The sequence below is a fragment of the Chinchilla lanigera genome, unplaced genomic scaffold (genome assembly GCF_000276665.1).
Source record: "Chinchilla lanigera isolate Chin_1 unplaced genomic scaffold, ChiLan1.0 scaffold00112, whole genome shotgun sequence".
Classification (NCBI taxonomy): domain Eukaryota; kingdom Metazoa; phylum Chordata; class Mammalia; order Rodentia; family Chinchillidae; genus Chinchilla; species Chinchilla lanigera.
Window position 1 is genome coordinate 4,225,139 of NW_004955513.1, and position 20,941 is coordinate 4,246,079.

At 63.2% G+C, this 20,941-nt stretch overlaps 1 protein-coding gene across 1 annotated transcript in view; it reads left to right on the plus strand.

Moving 5' to 3' along the window:
* Positions 1-800: 800 nt before the first annotated feature.
* The window catches only part of Notch1 (notch 1), a gene marked incomplete at its 5' end in the record, with an annotated part of 38,937 nt that continues 18,796 nt past the window's right edge, over positions 801-20,941 (plus strand). Inside the window, 8 exon segments of the mRNA XM_013506704.1 lie at positions 801-876; positions 15,803-16,065; positions 16,434-16,772; positions 18,858-18,980; positions 19,613-19,846; positions 19,973-20,128; positions 20,224-20,409; positions 20,672-20,785. Of these exon segments, the coding sequence (XP_013362158.1) occupies positions 801-876; positions 15,803-16,065; positions 16,434-16,772; positions 18,858-18,980; positions 19,613-19,846; positions 19,973-20,128; positions 20,224-20,409; positions 20,672-20,785 (1,491 nt within the window).

Below are 20,941 nucleotides of genomic sequence, written 5' to 3' on the forward strand. Positions count from 1 at the left end.
AATTGCCCTGTTCCACAAAATAGGGTTCCATGTGACACCCCGTCCCCGCCCCCACGCCGGGGCTTAGTTTCCGCGGCCCCCTAAGTTGGGAGGAGGGGCTTGATTAATGATCCCTTCCCGAGAATGGGGTCGAATTCCTCCGGATCGGGGCTCTCCGCCTCCTCTGTGGGCGCGGCAGGGGCTGCCCCACAGATGCCCGGGACCAGGTATTGGGTGTCGCGGGGGCGGGGCAGGTCCCTGGGTGCAGCCCCGGTGTCCCAGGAGGCGGCCCTGGCGCGACAATGGGCCGCTCTGATTCCCTGGCCGGCGCTTTGTCGGCAGGAGGGGCCGCGGGCTCCGCAGCTGTCGCATTTTCCCACGAGGGGGGGAGCTGTGTGGCCACCCCCTCCCGCCTCCGCCTCCCGGGCCTCTTCCAAGATTGTGTTTGAACAGCGGGACGATCCTGGTGGCCGGTTAGGGGTCCCAGCCCTACCGGCTCCCCAGTGAACACCTACCGGGCTGGGGGGTGAAAAGTTTGGGAGATAGGTCTGAGTTGTCTGGTTTCCCTCTTCCTCTTAGGCGTGGACCGGGCGGCCCCTCCCAGTTGGGAGGGTGACTTGTTCACCTGCCACCTATCCCACCTGCTCCCCTTCCGAGCGCGGAACGTGGAAGCCCCTTGGGTTTGGGTGGGCTTCCTGTGTACTGTCCCCAAGACACCCCAGTGACCCTGAGGGTCTGGGGCTGGTGGCAGATCCCACGCCGGGGTACCGAGGGGAGGGGGCAGCGGCAGCCCAGGCTGACCTCTCTCCTGCCCCTTCCAGGCCTGCGCTGCTCCCAGCCCGGCACCTGCGAGAACGGCGGGCGGTGTGAAGTACTCAACGGCACAGAGGCTTGCGTGTGAGTAGCCCCTGCGGGGACCTGTTGCTGTTGTGGGCGCAGAGCCCCTGCCTCCTGGGGACTGAACACTGGGCCATTGTCTTCAGCCCGTGGCTGGGCTCGGTCACGTGCTGACTTTTATTGGACAAAGTCTGGCAATTACTTAATCACCAGCAATTATGCCGCGTGTGGAACCACTCTTGCCGCCGGAGGTTGGCGCACTCTGTGGGCACCTTGGGCTGGAGTGGCAGCACTAGGAGGGGATCCCTGGTGCCGTTCCTTCTCTGAGTCGCTGAGGAACAGTTGACCTTGGGGGGTCTGAAGCATTTACAGACGGCCCCCCTCCCCATCACCAGGAGCCTCTCCTCTGGGCAGGTGGGCTTCTTGCTGCTGGAGGGGGAATCAGCTGCTTTGAACCAAACCCACCCTGGCTTGGCCCTGGGCTCTGGGCGAGGCTGCAGGACTTGGAACTTCCTTGCTGGCGCCACCTGCCTGGGTTGTGGGGTATGGGTGTCCTGAGTCTGGCTTCAGCGCTGGCCACGGTGAATCCCATCTCCTGCCTGCGGCCAGCGGGCCTCCCTGCCTCGCTGGGGTCCTCCACTGTGAAATGGGCATGATGGGGTGCTGAAGGGCGTGGGGCGTTGTCTGCGGTGCGCTGGGACTCCTGCCTGGGCCCTGAGCCTTGGCTGGCTGCGGCTCAGCCGGCCTGGGAAGTTTCTGTGCCGCGCCAGTGCCCTTCAACTTGAGCTGGCCCTGATGAGAATACCGAGGAGGTTCTGGGCCGGACCTCCCCTCCCTTGGAGGCTGCAGACAGAAACGGCTCGAGCCCAGGCGGCGCGCCCTCGTTCCAACTGCTGAGGGCCCGTCCCCTTGACAACCCCATGCGCCTGCCCTCGCTGCCTGGCCTGGGCAGGCGGCCCCCTCCCTCCCCAGACTGAAGCCAATTAAGCAGGTCTGGGAGCAGTTTATTGGACAAAGCCAATTGTGTCTTTGTCCGATGCTAATGAATGCACACTAGCTTTTTTTTTTTTTTTTTGCTTTTTTGGGGGCCCTTTCTCCCGCTGCAGAAGCCTCACGGACGCTTGATGCCCTAAATCTTGTTTCCCTCCATTCAGAGGCGACAGCTGGGATTCAGGGGAAGTGCAGCGGCTATTGTTGGGAGGGGGATTAATGCTGTGTGATTAATTATGCGTGGCTTCCCAGAATGCACGGCCCCCTTCCCCGCCACAGCGGCGGCGTGCCTCGCCTCGAGCAGGCAGGCTGAGAACCTTGCTCCTTCGGAGGCTGGGGAGGGCGGAGGGCCCCTGTGCTGGAAGGTGGAAGGTTCCCACTTCTGGACCACCGGGGATGGGTGCAGCCTGGCCGTGAGCTGGGGCTGGGTCTTTCCAGGCTGAGGCTTGCCGCTCTGTTCTGCCCGGCCTGAGAGGGCTGTGCCTTGGGGTGCAGGCTGCCCAGGCGCTCCCATGCCCTGCTCTCTGGCATCTGTGCCAAAACCCTTCAAGCCCACAAGGCGACAATGCTGTGGGCTGTCTTTGCTTCCCAAATTCAGGGATGTTGTCTGTGAACCCCATGCAACCCAAGCTGGGCCACCAATAAGGGTTTTGTGCCTGCCCTTGCCTCCTCCAGGGCCCATGCCCCTCCTCCTTGGCAAGAATCCTGCCTCAGTTTGGCCTGGCACTTGGCCGAGCTATGCCCACAGAGGGCCATTGTGCTTGCCCCACGAATCCAGAAGATGAGGCGGAAGTGCTGACCTGTGGGCAGCAGCGTCAGAGGCCAGGGCCACAGCCCGCCCTGCCGAGGGAGGCACAGGGCCAGGGTGCAGTGCAGTTTGGGTGCAGTGTGGCTCCCCCTCTGGGCCGGGATGCTCATGGGTCCCCATACTCCTCTTGGAGGCCTCTGCCTTTCTGTTATCAGCCCTGTGGCTCTCCTGGCCGAAGGGAGAAGCTTCTGTCTTCTCAAGGTATCTGGGGTGCGGCCTCCATCTGTGGCCTTTCAAGCTTCCTGGCTTTTGGTGCCACTGCTGTGTAGATGGGTCAGGGAAATGTGGAGTCACAGTGCCTGCCTGTGAATCATCTCTTTCCATCCCGAGAGAAGGAACTTTCCCAGGCTGCTTGTCACCGGGCTGAGGGCTCAGGATTGGAAAAGAGGATTCTATTGGTGGCAGCCGTCTTCCCAGAGGGCCCCGGGTCGCTGGGGCCAGGCAGCGCATAGCTGTGTAGGAAAGGCTCAGCGTGCGTCCTGTGGATGGGGTGCAGTCACTGGACAGCAGCTGTGTGCAGCAGCCCTGTGGCTGCGGTGGATGTTGATGGCCCCTGGGGCAGGCGGGGCTCATTTGCCAACCTCCTTGCTGGCCCTATGAATACCAAAAGTGGGAAGAGCTAGAGGCAGCTTTGTCTTTTGAGGGGTGTGTGTGTCCACCACCTGACATTTAGGGCTGCCAGTTCTGTGCTGGGGGCAGAGGCATAGGGTGGCTAAGCAGATAAGCAGCTCCCTCAGCTGGAGGGAAGTCAGGATACCATGGGTTATCTGTCTGGTGTCACAGAAGTTACGTGAGCCCTCCTGGCCAGAGAACCCAGAGGGAAGGGGCTGGAGCTACAGGCAGCCCTGCATTCGAGGCCATGTTCTGCTGCGCACCTGCTCAGTGACCTTGGGTCTTCAGGTCACCTGAGCCTCAGCTTCCCCGTCTGTAAGGCAGGCTTGCTAGGCGGTTGATGTCTTGGTAAGGATTACAGAGGACGGCTGGCTGGCTGGCGGTCCCCTCCGCTGTGAGCAGGCAAAGCCTCATTCTGAGTACTTCGTTGGTGAATGAGTTGATTCAGAGAATCCAAAGGGGCTGCCCGCTGAGCGCTGCTTGGGGAGGAGCTCAAGATTCTGGGGACTCTCCTGCCCCCGCCCCACCCTACCCGTTGCTCCGGTTGGCCGCCTTTGCTTTCTTCCCTGTGTGCTTGGAGCACCTGCCGAGTGCTAGGTCCCGCTCCAAGTGTGACACGGGGCTGGGACAGGGCTGGGACAAGACAGATGCAGCCTCCCAGCTGGTGTTCCCTGTGTAGGGACAGCCAGCCACATGGGGGATGTGCACAGGGCTGCCTGCTCCTACGTTGTGCTGAGGCTCCAAGCAGCCCCATGACACTGTCCCATTCAGGCTCCAGAAAGTGAAGAGGAAGAGGCCCAAGCAGGCCAGCTGGGGTGGCCTGTCAGTCACAGCTCCCCACGGCCCTACCCCTCTTGTTCCAGAGCAAGGAAGCAAGCCGAGGAGTGATGTAGAGGCCAGGGCCTCAGCAGGAAGTGACTCTTCAGGCTGGGAGGGCCTGAGCAGAAGCCATGTGTTTTCTGTCACCTGGTCCTGCCGTTTCACCTGCCGCCTTGGGAACGACGGCACTGCTGGTTCTGTCATCCCTTGGGGTGAGGACCCTGTCTGGGGCCTCCACTGCTCAGACCAGGATGCCGTGACCTGGACAGAGGGCCTGCCTGTCACAGAGCCAGGGGAGACGCTGGAGAGGGGGCTGCCAGTGCTTTCCAGAGAGAAAATAAAAATAATATAAAAGGACAGAGACAGCAACTGTGATCCCAGGGAGGAGAAGGTGGGTGGTAGATAGGGGAGCCCCGTTTTAGGGTGTGGGGTGGGTGCTGGGACAGTGGGGGCATCTCTGCTGGGCGTCACGTCTCAGTCACAGACGGCAACTCTGTGAGTGGACACTGGTTTAGGTCCTTGAACACACCACTACGGAGGGCAGGTCCCCCCCGCCCCACCGCCAGCAGTGCTGGGCTGGGTGCGGGGTGCGAACCTTTCCTGTCCTGCGTCTTGTCTATAAATAGTGAGAGGATGTGGCTTTGCAGAGGTGACTGAACTTTGATGTTGCTTTCCTTAAAAATGGTGACGCTTCCCGAACAGGGAGCCCCCCGTTGGTGGCGCCGTGTTTGCCGTCCTCCCTGCAGGACCAGTGATGTTGGTTTCCTCCTGGTTCCAGGTAGGAAGGACGAGGCTGAGAGGTGTAGATGTAGGCGGAGGGCGGGGATGTGGGACCAGCTTGTGTCAGCCTGGCCTTCCTGTGCAGGCATATCCAGAACTTTCTGGATCTTTCCCAGAGGCCCCGGAGGAAGCATCACTGGCTTTAATGAGCGGCTGGCTCGAGGGCATGCTGACGGCCCTCCTCTGTATCTGAGTGTCTGATCATTGGTTTCCCAGGCAGGCTGGGGCTCCCCATGGGACACACCCTGTACTCCCTGGCAGGCCCAGAGCCTGCTGGCCCCAGTGAGCTGTGCCCCTGAGCCCTGTCTCCTGGGCCTCAGTTTCCCCTTTCAGGATCAGTACCCCTGGAATCCCCTTTAGCTTTGTCCCGGCAAGGCGGACCCTGGGACAGTCGGCACACACAGTGGTGGTGGCAGCTGGCAGCAGTGCCCGGGAATGTGGCCTGACCATGCAGCGGGGCCGGTTCTGCCAGGCTGGGGCCTGCTCTGGGCTCCAGTCTCCGAGTGCTGAGCCCCTGGGCCCTGGGCTGGCGTGCCCCTCCCGGAAGGGGGTGTGAGGAACAGGTAGAGGCCAGGGGGAGGTGCTTCTCCAAAGTGGCGTGATCTGGGCACAGGTGGCTGAGGGCTAATCTGGGGGGCTTTTGAGTACATACCATAAAACTTGCTGTCTTAACCATTGGAAACGCACACCTTAGTGGCGTTTAGTACTTTCACAACATCATGTAACTGTCACTGCTACCAGTTCCAAGGCTTCTCTGTCACCCCAGAGCAGTCATATCCCAGCCCCTCTCTCAGCCGCTGGCAGCCACGGACGCGCCTGTCTGTTCTGACATTTCCTGTGAGTGAGGCTGTGCGCCCGTGTGTCTGGTGTCTCTCCTTGAGCAGTGTCTCTGTGCTATAGTGTGGATTAGAGTGTCACTCTCTGGAGACTAGAATTCAGCTGCCTGAAGCCATCAGGGACTGGCCCGAGTGGGGCACAGTGCTTGGGACCAAGTGCACTCCGCTGACCTCTCAGAGGAGGTGGGTGGTGGGCTGGGGTGTTCAACACGGCTCCCCCCTGGGCCTGTGCAGCCACCTGCAGCTGCGGAGCCCAGCACAGTCCTGGCGTGCCCACAGCCCCACCCTGCCCAGGGACAGGCCACCAAGCCTGTGGCCTCCTGGGCCTGCTGGAGGGGATTCTCACTGTCATCTGTGCTCTGCTGTGGGGTGTGGGGTGGCCAAGCAGACACACCCCACTCCCCCCTGCAGGAGAGGTGTCACCCCACTGGACACCAGGCCGCTCAGTCTCAGCCATCTAAGGTCAGAGCCTTGGACACCTCCCTGGGTGCTCTGGACCCTGTGGCATTGGGGCAAGGCCCACTGTGGAGGGCACTTGGGCTGCCAGACTGAGGCAGTGTGGGCAGTGAGGCTTGGATGTGTCCAGGGCTCCTAGGTCCTGCCTGCCCCAGTCAGCTCTGGCCTGTGCTGTAGGACTAAGTCCTGTGATGCAAGTGGTGACCTGAGTTGCCCTGGGGCTCGGGGAGGCACCGGCTCTCCTGTAGTCCGCCCTTCTCTCCTGACGGACAGGAGCTCGAGTTCCAGCATTTAGTCATTGTACTCAGTGGTGACGGTGGGGTGCTTGGGGGGCTGGCACTTGGGGGTTGCTTTCTGTGTGGGTCCAAGATTGGTAGAGCTCTGGTAAAAGAAGTCTTCTCCCCGGGGTTTTGCCACACAGCAGCCCCCTACATCCACTGGTCCAGGGATGGAAGCCCCCTGGAGAGATGTCCCCGCTGCTGGGCCCCCACTCAGTATACAGCCTGACATTTACACTCTAGAGTGAAGGCAGAGTGGCTTCTTCGAGTGTGTGCTCCTTGGGGGGCTGTGGACACCTGGCCTGTGCTGCCCTTGGCTGCACAGGTGGGAGGTCACATCCTGCTAGCGCCGCAGCCCCTGGCTGACACGGGGAGCCATGCGGCAGGCCTGGCGGTTTCCTGGAAGGAGCGCAGAGTCCTGCTGTCATGTGGGCTGGCCAGCAGGGGAAGTCAGGGTGAGCTGGGCGGCCAAGCCTCCTTACTGCACCTGCAAGTCCCGCAGGTGCTCCTGGGGACCACCTAGGGCATCTCAGGGTGAGGCCACAGCACAGACCCGTCCCCAGCCTCAGCCACTCATCCGGCTGTACCTAAGGACGGGGACACCCCTATGCTCACCAGGCCAGGTGGTGAGAGTGTTGCTGACGAAGCAGTGCATTACTACTTCCCCCCTGCCTGCCGGGGGCTGGGGGGCAGGTCCCGTCTCTCCCTAGTGGGTAGATAAGAACATCAGTCATCAGGCTGTCCTGGCTCACTGATACCTGGCCTGGGTCAAGTGCTTGAAGTGGCTGTCCTTGTAAGCCGGTGAATGCCCCCTTATCCTCTGTTGACACTGCTAATTTGCTGAACAAACTCCCCTGCCCCTGTCCTGGCCCCAGCGCTGGCCTCAGGGATGCAGGTCCCGCTGCATCCTTTCCACCCTGTGTCTTCACAGTGGCCCAGGGACAAGTGGAGGCTTGAGAGGTGGACAGCCCCTCCCTGCAAGGAATTTGCAGCCTGGGGCAGGCAGGACGGGACTGCCGTCCTCTGCTGAGATGACATGGGGTGCTGGCCCCACTGGATGCCTGCCTGGGGCTCCCCGTTGTGGGGAGACCCCCAGTGTACCAGGGAAACATCTGTGCCTCCAGCCCTGGGGCACCCAGCTTTCAGCTGTGGGCTCCCCGGCCCTGGGTGTCACTTCAAGATGCCACAGGCCAGCCCTGGCATGGTGACAGATGGTCCGGGACCCTGGCCCGCCCCGCCTAGCCCAGGCCCCGTGAGAGGAAGGTGGGTGGGGAGTGCTGGAAAGATGGGCAGGGGCTGAGCGGCAGGGACCGCGCCGCGGGCTCGGGGACCTGCCTCCCACCATTTCCTCTCGGTTTCGGCTGTTGACGAGCGGAAATAACAGTTACTGGAAGTGAGAGGCTGGGGGAGAAGCCAGGGCTGCCAGGGTCTGTTTTTCCCCCAGGACTTTTTGGTAAATGGAGAGGGGGTGTGAGCCGAGGCTGGGGCGGTGCCCGGCCCCAGCTCCCCGGCGGACTTGGCCATGGCCTCCGCCTCCCTGTGCCTATGTGGAGGGGCTGAGGCCAGAAGAACCAGCTGCCGGGGGAGAGCCAGGTCTGGTCCAGGTGTCTGGTGTGCGTGGCTGTGCTGGGCCATCGATGTGGGCAGCTGAGCCAGGATGGGGCAGGCCTGCGGCCGATGGGCAGCTCTGTGTCCCTGGAAGGCCCGGCTTCCAGTCTTGGGGCCTGCGGTGTGGCCAGGAACTGCCTAGACTTGGGCTCTGAGCCAGACCTGCCCCGTCCAGCACCTGTCCCTTCAGCCCAGGTTGGCGCCTGGCAGTGGTTGGTAGGAGTTGGCCTCCGCCAGGCCTGGGCTGCGTGGCCTCAGCGGCACTCACCTGGGAGCCTGCCTTCCTCTTAGCTGGGGAACGCCGCCCACGGGCAAGAGGAGTGCCCTGGGGGGAAGCCCCTGTCTCCTCCCTGCCAGCCGGTTGGCTGTATTTTCATTCAGTGTCACAGTCGCCCCAGACTTTCTCAAAGCTACAAGAAGTGACCGGTGGGTCTCATGCTGCACCCTGCACCCCACCCCCGTGGGAATGTGCCTGTCTCCTTGCACTCCCCCCCACTGTGGCCTTGTGTGGAACAGTCTCTCCCAGGGACCAGCCCGGCTGCAGGGTGTGGGGAGGCTATTGAGGCTATTGCTTTCATTTTATGTTTTGAGACAGAGTCTGGCTGTGCAGTCCAGGCTGGCCTTGAACTCACTGTGTAGCCCAGGCTGCCCTGGAACTCCCTGCCATCCACCTGCCCCGGCCTCCCTAGTGCTGGGATGACAGGCGCAGCAGCTGTTGAGGTTCGAGTGAGGTCACATGGGCCGCTGGAGGTCAAGCCAGGGGTTTGGGCAGGTTTGTGTGTCATTTGGTGCCTGCCCAGGCCAGCCTTTAACTCCCCCACCTGCCCCCACGGGGAAGAGCCCCCTAGGCTGTCCCAACTGGCCCGGGAGCCCCTGGGTGTCCCCGAAGTGTGGCAGTATGGGCTCCTCCTCATGGGGTGGCTCTTGCTGGGTGCAGTTACCTGGTTTTCATCCCAGAGCTTATGGGGTCCGGAGGCCCCTGGGGGCAGCCTGGTGTACGGTGGGCCTGGCCCTCTGCCTGGGGTGGAGGGCCAGCTGCTTGCCTGTTGGAGTCCCCGTCTGCATACTGGTCAGGGAGAATGGGGCTGCTGAGTGCCATGGGGCCATCACTGAAGCACCACTGCATGCCACCGAGGAGGATGCAGGCGGGGTTGGCCCTGCAGGTTTCCCCACAGCCAGCCCCCATCAGACTGGTTTCCTGGGAGCAGGCAGAAGAATGTATCCCAGGGCTGCCCCTCCTTCTGTGTGCCCAGTGGCCGGTGGCTGTGCTCCAGGGCTGGGCGGACGCATCCCCACATCCACCAGTGCCAGCAGCTGGGTAGGAGGGCACCAGAGTGGCACTCAGTGACCCTACTGCCGGACAGGAGGGTCTGAGAGTCTGGGCCCAAGGTGTCCTCTGTGGCAGTGGTGGGAGCTGCGCTTCCAGGCCTCCCTCAGACACCCCCACCCCTACCCCACAGCCTGGGTTTTGTTTCAGCCAAGCTCTTCATGTAAGGCTGCATTGTCTGCCCGGCCGGCCAGGCCGGGAGATCAGGTGGTCAGGCGGGAAATCCAGGCCGCGGGTGGGGCAGCTTGGGTGCAGGGCACCCTCCCTCCTCAGTCTGACTCCAGGGGAGCTGCTCTGCCCTCCGACTGCAAAGCCCAGGCACTGAGCTACCTGTGACCCACCAAGCCCCAGCCTCCTCCTCTCTAAGGTGGGCCCAGTGTCACTGAGCCACCGCGGGGCACAAGATGCAGCCCATGGCAGCCACGTCTGTGTTGGAAGGCACAGCCTCCTGTGTGTGCTGGGCTGATGTCAGGGGTCTTGGTGTCCTCCTACCTCCTCCAGCTCTGGCATCCCAGGGAGGGATGGCTCGACGCAGACCTAGACACCTAGTGGCTGCCCCAGCCGTGTGGTCCACCTTGGCAGCTCCACCCGCTATCCCCTGTTGGCATCTACTCAGGAGGCAGAGGCAGGAAGTTGGCAGATCGCTTCTGGCTTTGGCATCCAGCACAGACTGCGATTGCTGGCTTAATTGATCGACTTCTGGATTAAGCTCTCCCAGCACGCCTGGCCCCATGTACCGATCAACTGCCTGCACTGAGGCTGAGTTGCTGCGGGGGGCAAGGCTGGGCGCCCCCCTAGCTGGGAGCAGCAGCCCCTGGTCACAGGATGTGACCATCCCTGGCCTCTGTGGTGCTGAAGCCATCCTTGTGTGTCCCAAGGGGCCATTTGGCGGGGTGGATATCAGGAGCACCCAGGCAGGGCACTCGTGCCTAGCCTGGTCTGCAGCCTGGGGCTGTCTTTTAGTGGTACCAGGTGTTATGTTACCCCCAGTGGAGGACGGTGTTTCCTTGGGGTCCCCTAAGAGGGCATTTTTCACACCTTCGATGGTGCCCGCTGGTTGCCGGCCCCTGTGCTGCCTGTGCCGTACCTCTGGCACTGTTGGGGGGTAGGGCTGGCCAAATGGTGGTCCTCCCCCGCACACGATCACCACTGCCCACCCCAGCAGGCCGTCTCCATCTCCGGGAAGTGGCAGGGGCCTTTCTGTCCCTTCTGGAGCAGACCACTTTCCAAGAGCAGCCGCTCCAGGCACAATGAGCCCAAGGGGGTATTGTTTCCCTGCGGTGGGAAAGGTGGCTTCCCGGAGGGCAGGTTCCGTCCCCTCCTCTCCCACACAAAGGGCTCCCTGGCCTCGAGGAAACCATGCCTTTCCCCCTGCTTCCTCTTCCCTCTTCAGTGCATTTGCACCGTCGGGGCTGTTGTGCTGTGCGCTACGGGGGATGGGGAGATCAGAACCACGCTTCGGGCTGACTGGGACCGCGCCAGCCCTGTGACCACCCGTGGCTGTGCTCCACCTGCCCTGGCCCAGCTCCTATCCCCTGTCCGCGGCCACCCTTGGGTGTCGCTGGCACTGCTGTGTGGGGCTGGAGGCTGTCTGCACCTCCCGGCAGCCCTGGCCCCTGCCCCGCTCCCAAGGCTCCGGGAGAACACAGCCAGCTCATCCCAGGCTGTTCCCGGCGATGGTGGCAGTTGCGGTCCCAGGCTGCGGCCTCCAGACCCCGGGCCACATGCGTGACCTGGGGGCTCCAGGTGCCGTGGCTGCTTGGGGCGTGAGAGGACAGGACAGTGAGCAGTGAGGGTCTCTTGCCTCCTAGGCTTTGTCCTTGGGACCCTAGATGGGACACAGGGCATCCAGCAGGTCTCCAAGCTCCTGCCCAGCCTGCCCCAGGCCCTGCGTCCTAGTTGGTGGTGGTCTCTGCCTGGATGGGGGCCTGGTGTGGTCCCAGGAGCTCCCCCAGGATCCCCGATCCCCAGAAGCCTTGGCTAGGGAAAGCGCTGGGCTTGTCGACCCTGTGAATGCCCTGTGGGGGACACCCCGTGCCCGAGTCTGTTCCCCAGACCACTCAGCCTGGCCTCAGTTTCCCCCTTCAGCAGGGGCTCTTGTTACACACTCCTCCTGCCAAGCCCACAGATGCCATTGGCCTGGGCAAGGATGGCAAGGTAGGTGGGTTGAGCATGGCAGAGTGGGTAGTGGGTGGCTGTCCTTGCTGTGTCTTGGCTGAGCAGGGCAGGATCAGAGCCCAGACACCCTCGCTGGCCAGAGTGCCCATAGGGCTGGCAGGGGGTTTCTAGGCAGGCAGAGTGGGGGGATCTGACTGGCTCCTGGTGGGTGTGGCCAGGGCTCCCTGCAATGGCAGCCTTGGGGTGTCTGGGAAGGGGTGCCCCTCTGTCACGGTGCACTGTGTGTTGCGGAGGGGTGTTAGGCTGGGCGTCTCCCTGCTCCCTTCCTCTGCTGCTGCCTTGGGTGCAGTTCCTCGGTGTGAGCCCGAGTGCAGGGCTGCTGTGCTGCCCCCAGGGTGGGCAGTGGGCCTGTTAGCAGATCCAGCCTTGGCCAGGGCTAGCATCCCCTCCACCCAGGTGGTGACAATTTGGATGTGCTGCCTGGTACGCCAGTCCCAGAGCCCCACACTGTGCTATCCCTCTGGTGCCCCATTGCACTCAGGGGAAACTGAGGCCACACTGAGTGCCCGGCTGGGTGTGTTGTGTGGAGGGATGGTCCCATGAGCCTCGCCCCTCCCCTGGAGGAGCTTCTCCCCACTCCAGAAATTCCTCTAGTCACTTCCAGGCCCCTCCCCCATGGCATTTCTGTCCCCCTGGCCTCCCTCTCCAACCAGCTCTGCTGCCCCTGCCCCCTCGCCCATAAACCCCGTGTGGGCAGGAGGGGCAGGAGCCGAGTAAATGCCCCCACTGTGCTGTTGCCCCTCCTCCTCATTTTGGGGTGGAGGGAGCTGTCATCTGTCCCCTGGGGGTGGCAGATGGCTGCTTAGCTTGGAAAGGAAAACAGCACAATTTAGAATTAGTCCCGGGTGAAAGGTCATGGCAACATCTGCCTCCAGAGGCTTTGGGGAGTCACATTTCTATGGAGCGCGCGGCCGGGAGGGCAGCGGGAGCCGGCACAGAGGAAATACTGAAGCCGGGAACAAAGCCCAGGCGGCGGATTCAGGACAGCAGGCACAGGAGTGGTTTGGCGGCAAGCCGCCTGCCACTCACCTGTGCCAGCCTGGATGTGGCAGGTTGCGCCACACCCACCAGGCCACGGGGGTGGGGTTGGGTGGCCAAACAGGTGCCCAGGCAGCCTCAAGAAGGAGGGAGCCTGTCTTGGGCACACCTGTTGCGGGGCTGGGTTCCCACGGTGGGTGCTGAGAGCCGCAGGTGTGGGGGGGGGCAGTTTTGTCCTGTCCAGGAAGGCTCAGGGCTCCCACCTTGGAGAAGTTTCCCCTTTAGTCCTGGAAGGGCTCCCGCTGGCCTTGATGGGAGGTGTGGGTGGCCATGAGTGCCGGGGTTACACAGCTGGACCCTGGCTTGGTGTGCTCTGAGACTCCCTATGGCCCAGCCAGCTGTTGGGTGTGACTTTCTTAGTCAAGCCCAGATGCCAATTCCCATGGCTTTCACCCAGATGCCAGGACAGGTGCTGAGGATGGAGCAGCCACTGGTGCTGCTGCATGCTGCTGCCAGGACTGTGGAGATCTTGGGGTTGGTGGCCCCAGCCATGCTGAGCTGCAGCCTAAGGTCCCTCCCATCTTCCTGGGGACGTCAGCGCTGTAGGGAAGGAGGTGATGTGTGTCTGTCCCCAGGCAGCTCCAGCTCCATGGCCGGTTGGTGGAGAGGTGCAAACAGGTGGGCATAGCTGGAGTGGGAGTCCAGGCACGGGCAGAAGAAAGGCCTTTGGGACACCCTCTAAGCTGCCCCCATGGTGGGCTCCTCTACGCTGCTCTCTCCTTCTGCCATGGCCCTGCCCGCCCGCAGCAGCGTGCCTTCACTGTAAGTCCCAGAGCCCAGGGTGGCAGTGGGGAGGACAAAGAGCCCTCTCAGCCGCCACATTCCCCCACGCGGAGCCTGCTTGAGCCACTGGCTGCCCTGCTCCTGCCCCACCCGCTGGCTTGGCGGCTGGCCGCGCCCGCAAGAGCAGCTGTCCTTCCGCAGGCACACCTGCTCCTTGGCCGCCCTTTGTCCGTGCTGCCGATGCCTGATTTATTGGGCATGTTTTCCCCATGCTGGTCTGGCTGTGTCTAGCCAGGCAGGTTCTCCAGTCCTCGCCTGGGGGCCCTGCGGGGTGCAGAGGGGACATGCTGGGGCTGTGGGGCCAGGGTTATGGGCAGGGCTTTGGGCCATTTGGCAGTGTCCAGTGACTTCCCCTTAAAGTATCTGGCAGAGGCTGAGGCCTGAGGCTGACCCGTGAGGACCAGGGACCAAGAGCCAAGCCACATGAGGGCTCTGGGCAGCAGACGGGACCTGCAGCATCTTGCCTACCTAGGTGGGCTTCTTGGTGCTTTGGTTGGCATGGGCACGGGCCCAGTGTGTGTGCAGGGAGTCCGGGATAGTGGCTTCAGACCCAGCTTTGATGATCAAGCGGCCTCTGTCCTGCACCCACCCCCTGCTGATTTCGTCAGTGGCTGAGAAAGAGAAAAGCCCTTTCTCCAAGTGGGCCATAGCCAGCTCCCGCCTCACAAAGGGGCATTGATGCAGGGGGAGGCCACACTGGGCCCAGCCTGTAGCTCCCAGGCCCCTGGGCGGGCTGTAACTGGATCCCGGTGCAGCAACGGCTGTGCCCGCGCCCCACTCCGCTCAAGGGTGGCCCTACAGGGCCTGTGGTGCCCAGGGGGCAGGTGTGACGCAGAGGCCACGTGAGATGCCTCCCCCTCCAGGGCTGCCCACGTCCCCGGCTTCCCACATTGCTGGGCTGGAGCTGAGCCGTGGGCAGGGCCTGAGTGAACTCCCTGGAGGCGTGGCGATTTGTTTTCTTAAACCAGTTGGTTGGGGACTTTTGGCTTTTGGCAACAGATGGTCAGCCAGAGTGGCCATTTTGTGTCCTCCCCACCCAAGCTCAGCCCAGATGAAAGATTTCAGGGAAGACAGATGCCTCCCAGGCCCCTGAGACCAAGAGCAACCCTGCTGCAGAGCTGCAGGACCCCCGCCCCAGAACTGGCACCCAGCACTGTGAGCCAGGTGCTCCTGGGGCCACCCTACCTGTGGGTTTCATGTCTGCCGCCAGCACGGGAACAGGTGAAGACCACTGGGCTGGGATTTGTGGGGCAGGCCCCCCAGGAGCGGCATGGAGTCGGGGTGCCTGGGTGTCGTCTGCAGTCACAGTTTCTAGTGCTGTGAGGTGGTCCTGGGAGGCGGTGGCAGCCCCCACGCATGGCTCTGGAAGGCAGGATGGGACTCAGGTAGCTCCCGGCTGGGAGGAACCGTCCCCCAGACCTTCCCTCCACGCCCCACTGGGGCTCTGCCAGGCCAGCACGTTCTGCCTCAGAGGCTTCTCCGGTGGGAAGAGTGATGCCTGGCTGCTCCCAGTGCCCCCAGGGGACGAGGCCCGGAGGGGACAGGCCAGCGATCCATGGACCTCTCTGGAGGCTGGGCCAGCAGGTGGCTGAGGCAGCTGCGGGGGTGGGGGTGGGGCAGACGCCAAGCCTGTCCTCAGGGAACACGTGAGAGCAGCCTGGAAGCAGGTGCCTCCCTGCCCGTCTGCCTCTGCTGGGGCCTGAACCCACACCGGGGCGGGGCAGGACTGGCTCACAGTCGGGTGGTGCACCCCTCGCAGCACCTCCGCTTCTCCAGCTGTGACACTCTTGGCCGCTGTGTGCCATGAAAACTTGGAAGCAGAGGGGAAATCGCGGCAGGGGGCTGGGGCTGCCCGTAAGAGAGCTCTGGAGAGGAAAGGGGCCACCAGTGCCGTGTGTGCCTGCTCGCTCCCCACGTCTGCTGAGGCATCGATGTTTGAGAGTGGGCGAAACCATGAACTCTTTCGCATGCTCATGCATGTTCATCAGAGAGGAAGAGGGTGAGCGACCTCCCAGGAGGTGGAGGGCTTGATGGAGCTCAGTCCCCTCCCGCCCCCGAAGGCTGTGCCCGGCCTGCGGAGTCCCTGCCCACTCTCTGCGGTGGACGTTGCTCACCTGCCAGGGCTTGAGCCCCAGGCAGGCCATGCTGCAGCTTCCAAGCTCTCTGTCCCATTGCCAGCCCTTGTTGCTTCTTTCTGTGAAATTCACGTAACAGAGCTGCCTGCTACAGCGTGAGCCAGCACAGCATCTGGTGCGTTCACAGTCTCCCAGCCCCTTCTCAAGTAGCCCTAGAACACCTCACACTGAGGAGCCTCTGCCTGCCTGCGGCCCTCCAGCCTGGTTCTGGGGCCCGTGCCTGGCTGTACACATGCCGTGGGGTAGGAGCCCCGCCGGCCGGCATGTGGTAGACAAATGCAGCCAGCCATGGCGGTGGGGGCTTGTGGGGAGCTAATGCCCTGCGTGTCTCCCGACAGCTGCATCGGAGACTTCGTGGGCCAGCGATGCCAGGACTCCAACCCTTGCCTCAGCAACCCCTGCAAGAATGCCGGGACCTGCCACGTGGTGGACCGGGGCGGTACCGTGGACTACACCTGCAGCTGCCCCCTGGGCTTCTCCGGGCCCCTCTGCCTGACGCCCCTGGACAATGCCTGCCTCTCTGGGCCTTGCCGCAATGGGGGCACCTGTGACCTACTCACGCTCACGGAGTACAAGTGTCGCTGCCCGCCAGGCTGGTCAGGTGAGGTAGTGGGGGGCGCTGAGCCCCCACAGCCACATTGGTCCCCGGGGCGTGCAGACCCAGGCCTGCCTACACTTGCCACACAAGCTGTGCGCCCTGTGAAGGCGGGGCCTGCTCGTGGCCCTCTAGGGGCTCGGTTTTCAGCAGCCTCATTCCAGGGCCCCAGCTCACTGTCCCCCTGCTGGCCCTGACCTTGGGGGGGTCCCTTGTCCTCTGGGGCCCTTAGTCCCTCAGGTATAGAAAGGTGACTGTCACAGCCTTGGGTCGATCCTGGTTGGTCCCTCGGGAAGTGCCTGCAGCTGTCCCCAGGGAAGTCCTGGCCATAAGGAGTGAGGTGGCCAGCCTGACCCCCGCCCTGTCACCCCCAGGGAAGTCATGTCAGCAGGCTGACCCGTGTGCCTCCAACCCCTGTGCCAACGGTGGCCACTGCTTGCCCTTCGAGGCCTCCTACATCTGTGGCTGCCGGCAAGGCTTCCACGGCCCCACCTGCCGGCAGGACGTGAACGAGTGCAGCCAGACACCGGGGCTATGCCGGCATGGGGGCACCTGCCACAATGAGGTGGGCTCCTACCGCTGCACCTGCCGTCCCACGCACACTGGCAACCACTGCGAGCTGCCCTACGTGCCCTGCAGCCCCTCGCCCTGCCAGAATGGGGGCACCTGCCGCCCCACCGGGGAGACCACCCACGAATGTGCCTGCCTGCCAGGTAGGTCTGCCCCAGTGGCCACAGGAGGGGGGCAGAGGAGGCAGGGGCTGAGAGGGGGCACCTGGAGGAAGCCCTGGGTGTGTCTAGCAGGCTGGCTGGGGTGCCCATTAGGAGAAGGGTGTGAGGCCAGGGCCCCGGCTGGACACTCTGTAGCAAACGGCACTGTCTATCCCAGGCCCTTTGTGCCTGAGAGTGTGGTCTGCTGAGACCTGGTCCTGGGCCTGAGACTCCTGAGCTCCTGCCCTCTGTCGGGCCTCTGGGACATGCATGCCATCCCTGGGTGGTTCTCCTGTGGGGCCCTTTGTGGCTTCCCTGGGCCAGCCCTCCTCCAGTTTCCTAAAACCCAGATGTGAGTTGCAGGCCTGCCATTGCCGGGAGCGCCTGGCCTGTGCGACTCCCGGGCTTCCCCTGGTATCTGGGGACCAGGTCCTACACGTGTCACTTTCCCCTGGTGGCCCTTCCTGTAACCTCATCTGTCAGCTGCCCTGTTGGCACTTAGGTGGGGAGGGGCTTGGGGTTAGGGTGCTGGGGTACACAGGGCTCCAGCTGCCCTTGAGGTGAACCCAGGGTTGCGCCACCCTGGGGCACCCCAGCCCCTCCAAAGGGGAAGCTGGCTGCTTCCACAACCTGCAGGGCTGGGCCAGGCCTCGGGTGCAGCCTAGGCCTCACACTTCCGGAAAGTCATCAGCAAGTGGCGTGTGTGAGACAGGCTGCTCCCTGTCCCCTGTCCTTCTTGGTGGCCCTGTGACAAGGCCAGGGACGTGTCAGCAGCATGGGTTGAGGGGCTGCACTCTGCTGGGGCTGGGGCACAGGCTGGGGGGTCAGTGGGAGTGGCCTTATTGGAGGACCTCAGGCATGGAGCTGGTGCCGGCCCATCTTGGGGAGCGAGGGACAAGGACCCAGGTGACCCAGGCGCACCCAGGGCCACTGGGATGCTAGGGGCATGAGGGAGGGAAAGAGCGGGTCTCAGGCCATGTGCAGGGCTGGGCTACCCTTTGATGAGGCTACACCCATGGTCCCGTGCCAAGCTGGGCTGTTTCGGGTGAGAGCCAGCTGGGGTACCTGCTGGTGACGCTCAGCCCAGGCTGTACCCAAGCCTGACATGCAGCTCCCACACCCAGGTGCCCACCTGAGTTGCCGCAGGAGTGCCTGAATGCCCAGCCCAGGCTGGGATTTGGAACTGTGCTGGCCCCTGCCCGCCCCAGCTGAGCCCTGCCCAACTCTCTGAGGCCCAAGGAGACATCCAGGGTCCTGCACCCTGAGTCTGAATCGAGATGCTTCCCAAATCAGTGTCTGATTGGCGTTTTGGCTTTTCCTGGCCTCTGTTTCTATGGGGCTAGTATTGTGAGGGGGGGGTCTTGGATGGAAGAACGGCTGGTGCGGGGTGTGGTGGGCTCGCGGGGCAGGAGGGGTCAAAGGCATCCCTGTGGGGTGTTAATTAGTAACTGGCTGCAGGTTGGGCTGTTGCCGGATGCCTTTCTGGGTTGATCATTGATCCGGCGGGAGTTGAGTGGATTAATAGCTAACCGGCTGCTGAGCTCGTCCTCTGGGGCTGAGCTGCTGGGCTGCACCTCGGGGTGGCCCTGGGCTGTTCGGGAAGAGGGGGCCACCCCAGCTCTGCTCTCAGGCCCGCGACTTCCTTGCTGAGCGGAGCCACTCATCCCCCCCATCTTGGAGGCTCCAGGCCCCAAGAGCCACACCCCAAGATGCCAGTGTCTGTGGCCACCCCACGGGGATGTCGTAGGGAGTCAGCAACACGCTGGGGCGCTATTTCCAGGGCCTTTGGTAGCCTGTGGGGCAGGAAGGGTTGTAGCAGCACCTTCCAGAGCAGGATCTCCTGGGACCCTGTCTGTTCAGCCAGCCCTTCACACTGAGTCCTTGCAGAAGACTGTCATCTGTGGGCATGAGCACTGCCTGCCTGGTCACAGGGCCCGGTCCCAGAGCTGGACAGCCCTTCGGTCCTGAGCAGGGCATCCTGGGTCCAAGGGAAACTAGAGATGCTGGCGCTGAGGGCAGGAGGCTCTGGGCCTCCTGGGACAGGCCAGGACCCACAGGGCCGAAGCTGACCTGTGGCCCCTCTGGCAGGTTTCACTGGCCAGAACTGCGAGGAGAACGTGGACGACTGCCCGGGAAACAGCTGCAGGAACGGGGGCGCCTGTGTGGACGGTGTGAACACCTACAACTGCCGCTGCCCTCCAGAGTGGACAGGTGAGTAGGCAGGGTGCGGCTTGGGCCTAGAAGACAGGCCATGTGTGGGGGCGTGGCCTGGGTGGGCAAACTGTGAGGGGCATAGCCTAGAGGAGCAGCTGCCGTGGGGGCGTGGCCCGGGCGGTGTTGCTAGTCTGGGGAGTGGTCCAGGTGGGGTTAACATGCTGTGGTTGTGGCTAGGTGGACCAGCATGTGTTTGAGGTTGGAGTCTGGCCAGGTGGACAGGCTATTGAGAGCATGGGCTGTGCAGGCAGCCCTCAGCTTTCTGGGGTGCATAAGGGGCCAGCCCAAGGAGCCTAGAAGGACGATATGGGGGTGGCTCCTGTCAGGAGCAGTGCCGGAGGCACCCACTCTAGATCTGCACAGACACAGTATGCTGGCCCGGCCCTTGGTGAGCTGGTAGAAGGCTGAACATTCAGAATGGCCTGTTGGGTTGGTCTGGGGATGCTGGGTTAGGCCAATGCAAGCCCTGCCCTCGGGGGCTCCCTGGTGGGGGTAACAGGCGAGGGCAAAGTGGGATGGTGTCTCCCTGTGGTGCCAGACAGGGACAGAAGGCCAGCTGCAGGGGGAGGAGCCAGTCCTGGAGGGTTTCTGGGAGTGGCATCGGGGCTGACGTTCCCTGGCCCCTGCAGGTCAGTACTGCACAGAGGATGTGGACGAGTGTCAGCTCATGCCCAATGCCTGCCAGAATGGTGGCACCTGCCACAACACCCACGGCGGCTACAACTGTGTGTGTGTCAATGGCTGGACGGGCGAAGACTGTAGCGAGAACATCGATGACTGTGCCAGTGCCGCCTGCTTTAATGGTGCCACCTGCCACGACCGCGTGGCTTCCTTCTACTGCGAGTGTCCCCACGGCCGGACAGGTGAGGGGGCGTGGCCATGGACCCCAGAGCTCAAGAGGGCCATGATGGGGCTCCTCCTGGGTGGCACGTGGAAGGGACCAGCCCAGGGAGGGGCAGTGCTGCTGAGCACCACCTCCGTGCCACTAGGCCTGCTGTGCCACTTGAATGACGCCTGCATCAGCAACCCCTGCAACGAGGGCTCCAACTGTGACACCAACCCTGTCAATGGCAAGGCCATCTGCACCTGCCCCTCAGGGTACACGGGCCCGGCCTGCAGCCAGGACGTGGACGAATGTGCACTAGGTAGGCCTGTGTGGGGCGCAAGGGATGTGTAAGGCCTCTGGTTGCTGGGGGAGGCCAGGGTGCCCGTGCAGCCTCTCACTGGCGCCCCCCTATAGGTGCCAACCCCTGTGAGCACGCGGGCAAGTGCATCAACACCCTGGGCTCCTTCGAGTGCCAGTGTCTGCAGGGCTACTCCGGCCCCCGCTGCGAGATCGATGTCAACGAGTGCATCTCCAACCCATGTCAGAACGATGCCACCTGCCTGGACCAGATCGGGGAGTTCCAGTGCATCTGCATGCCTGGTGAGGTGGCAGGGTCCATGCAGAGGGGCAGAGTCTGGTGGCCCTGGGATCCTCTTGGCCACGTCTCCTCCCTCAGCCTCATTTCCCACCCAGGCCATGGCCTCCAGGGTCATCTGGGGAAACCGAGGCAGTCCCAGAGGGCACAACAGGGAGTGGGCCAGGGCCAGGTGGATGCAGCAGCCCTGGGCACCAGAGGGGTTGCCAGAGCTGCGGGGCTATGGAAGGGGCCACTGAGGCAGTCCGTGGCCCACTGTCTCCCCAGGCTACGAGGGAGTGTACTGCGAGGTCAACACAGACGAGTGTGCCAGCAGCCCCTGCCTGCACAACGGACGCTGCCTGGACAGGGTCAGCGAGTTCCTGTGCGAGTGTCCCACTGGTGAGCCAGCCCAGCCCGTCCCTGCACTGCCACCCTGCTTCCATTCTTTCGGGGTACCAGCTTCCGGGAGGCGAGCGTCATCTTGGGAGTGTTAAAGGGTGTTTCCTGGATGCCCCACTCCATGGGGTAGGCTGAATATGGGGAGCACAGGGCCAG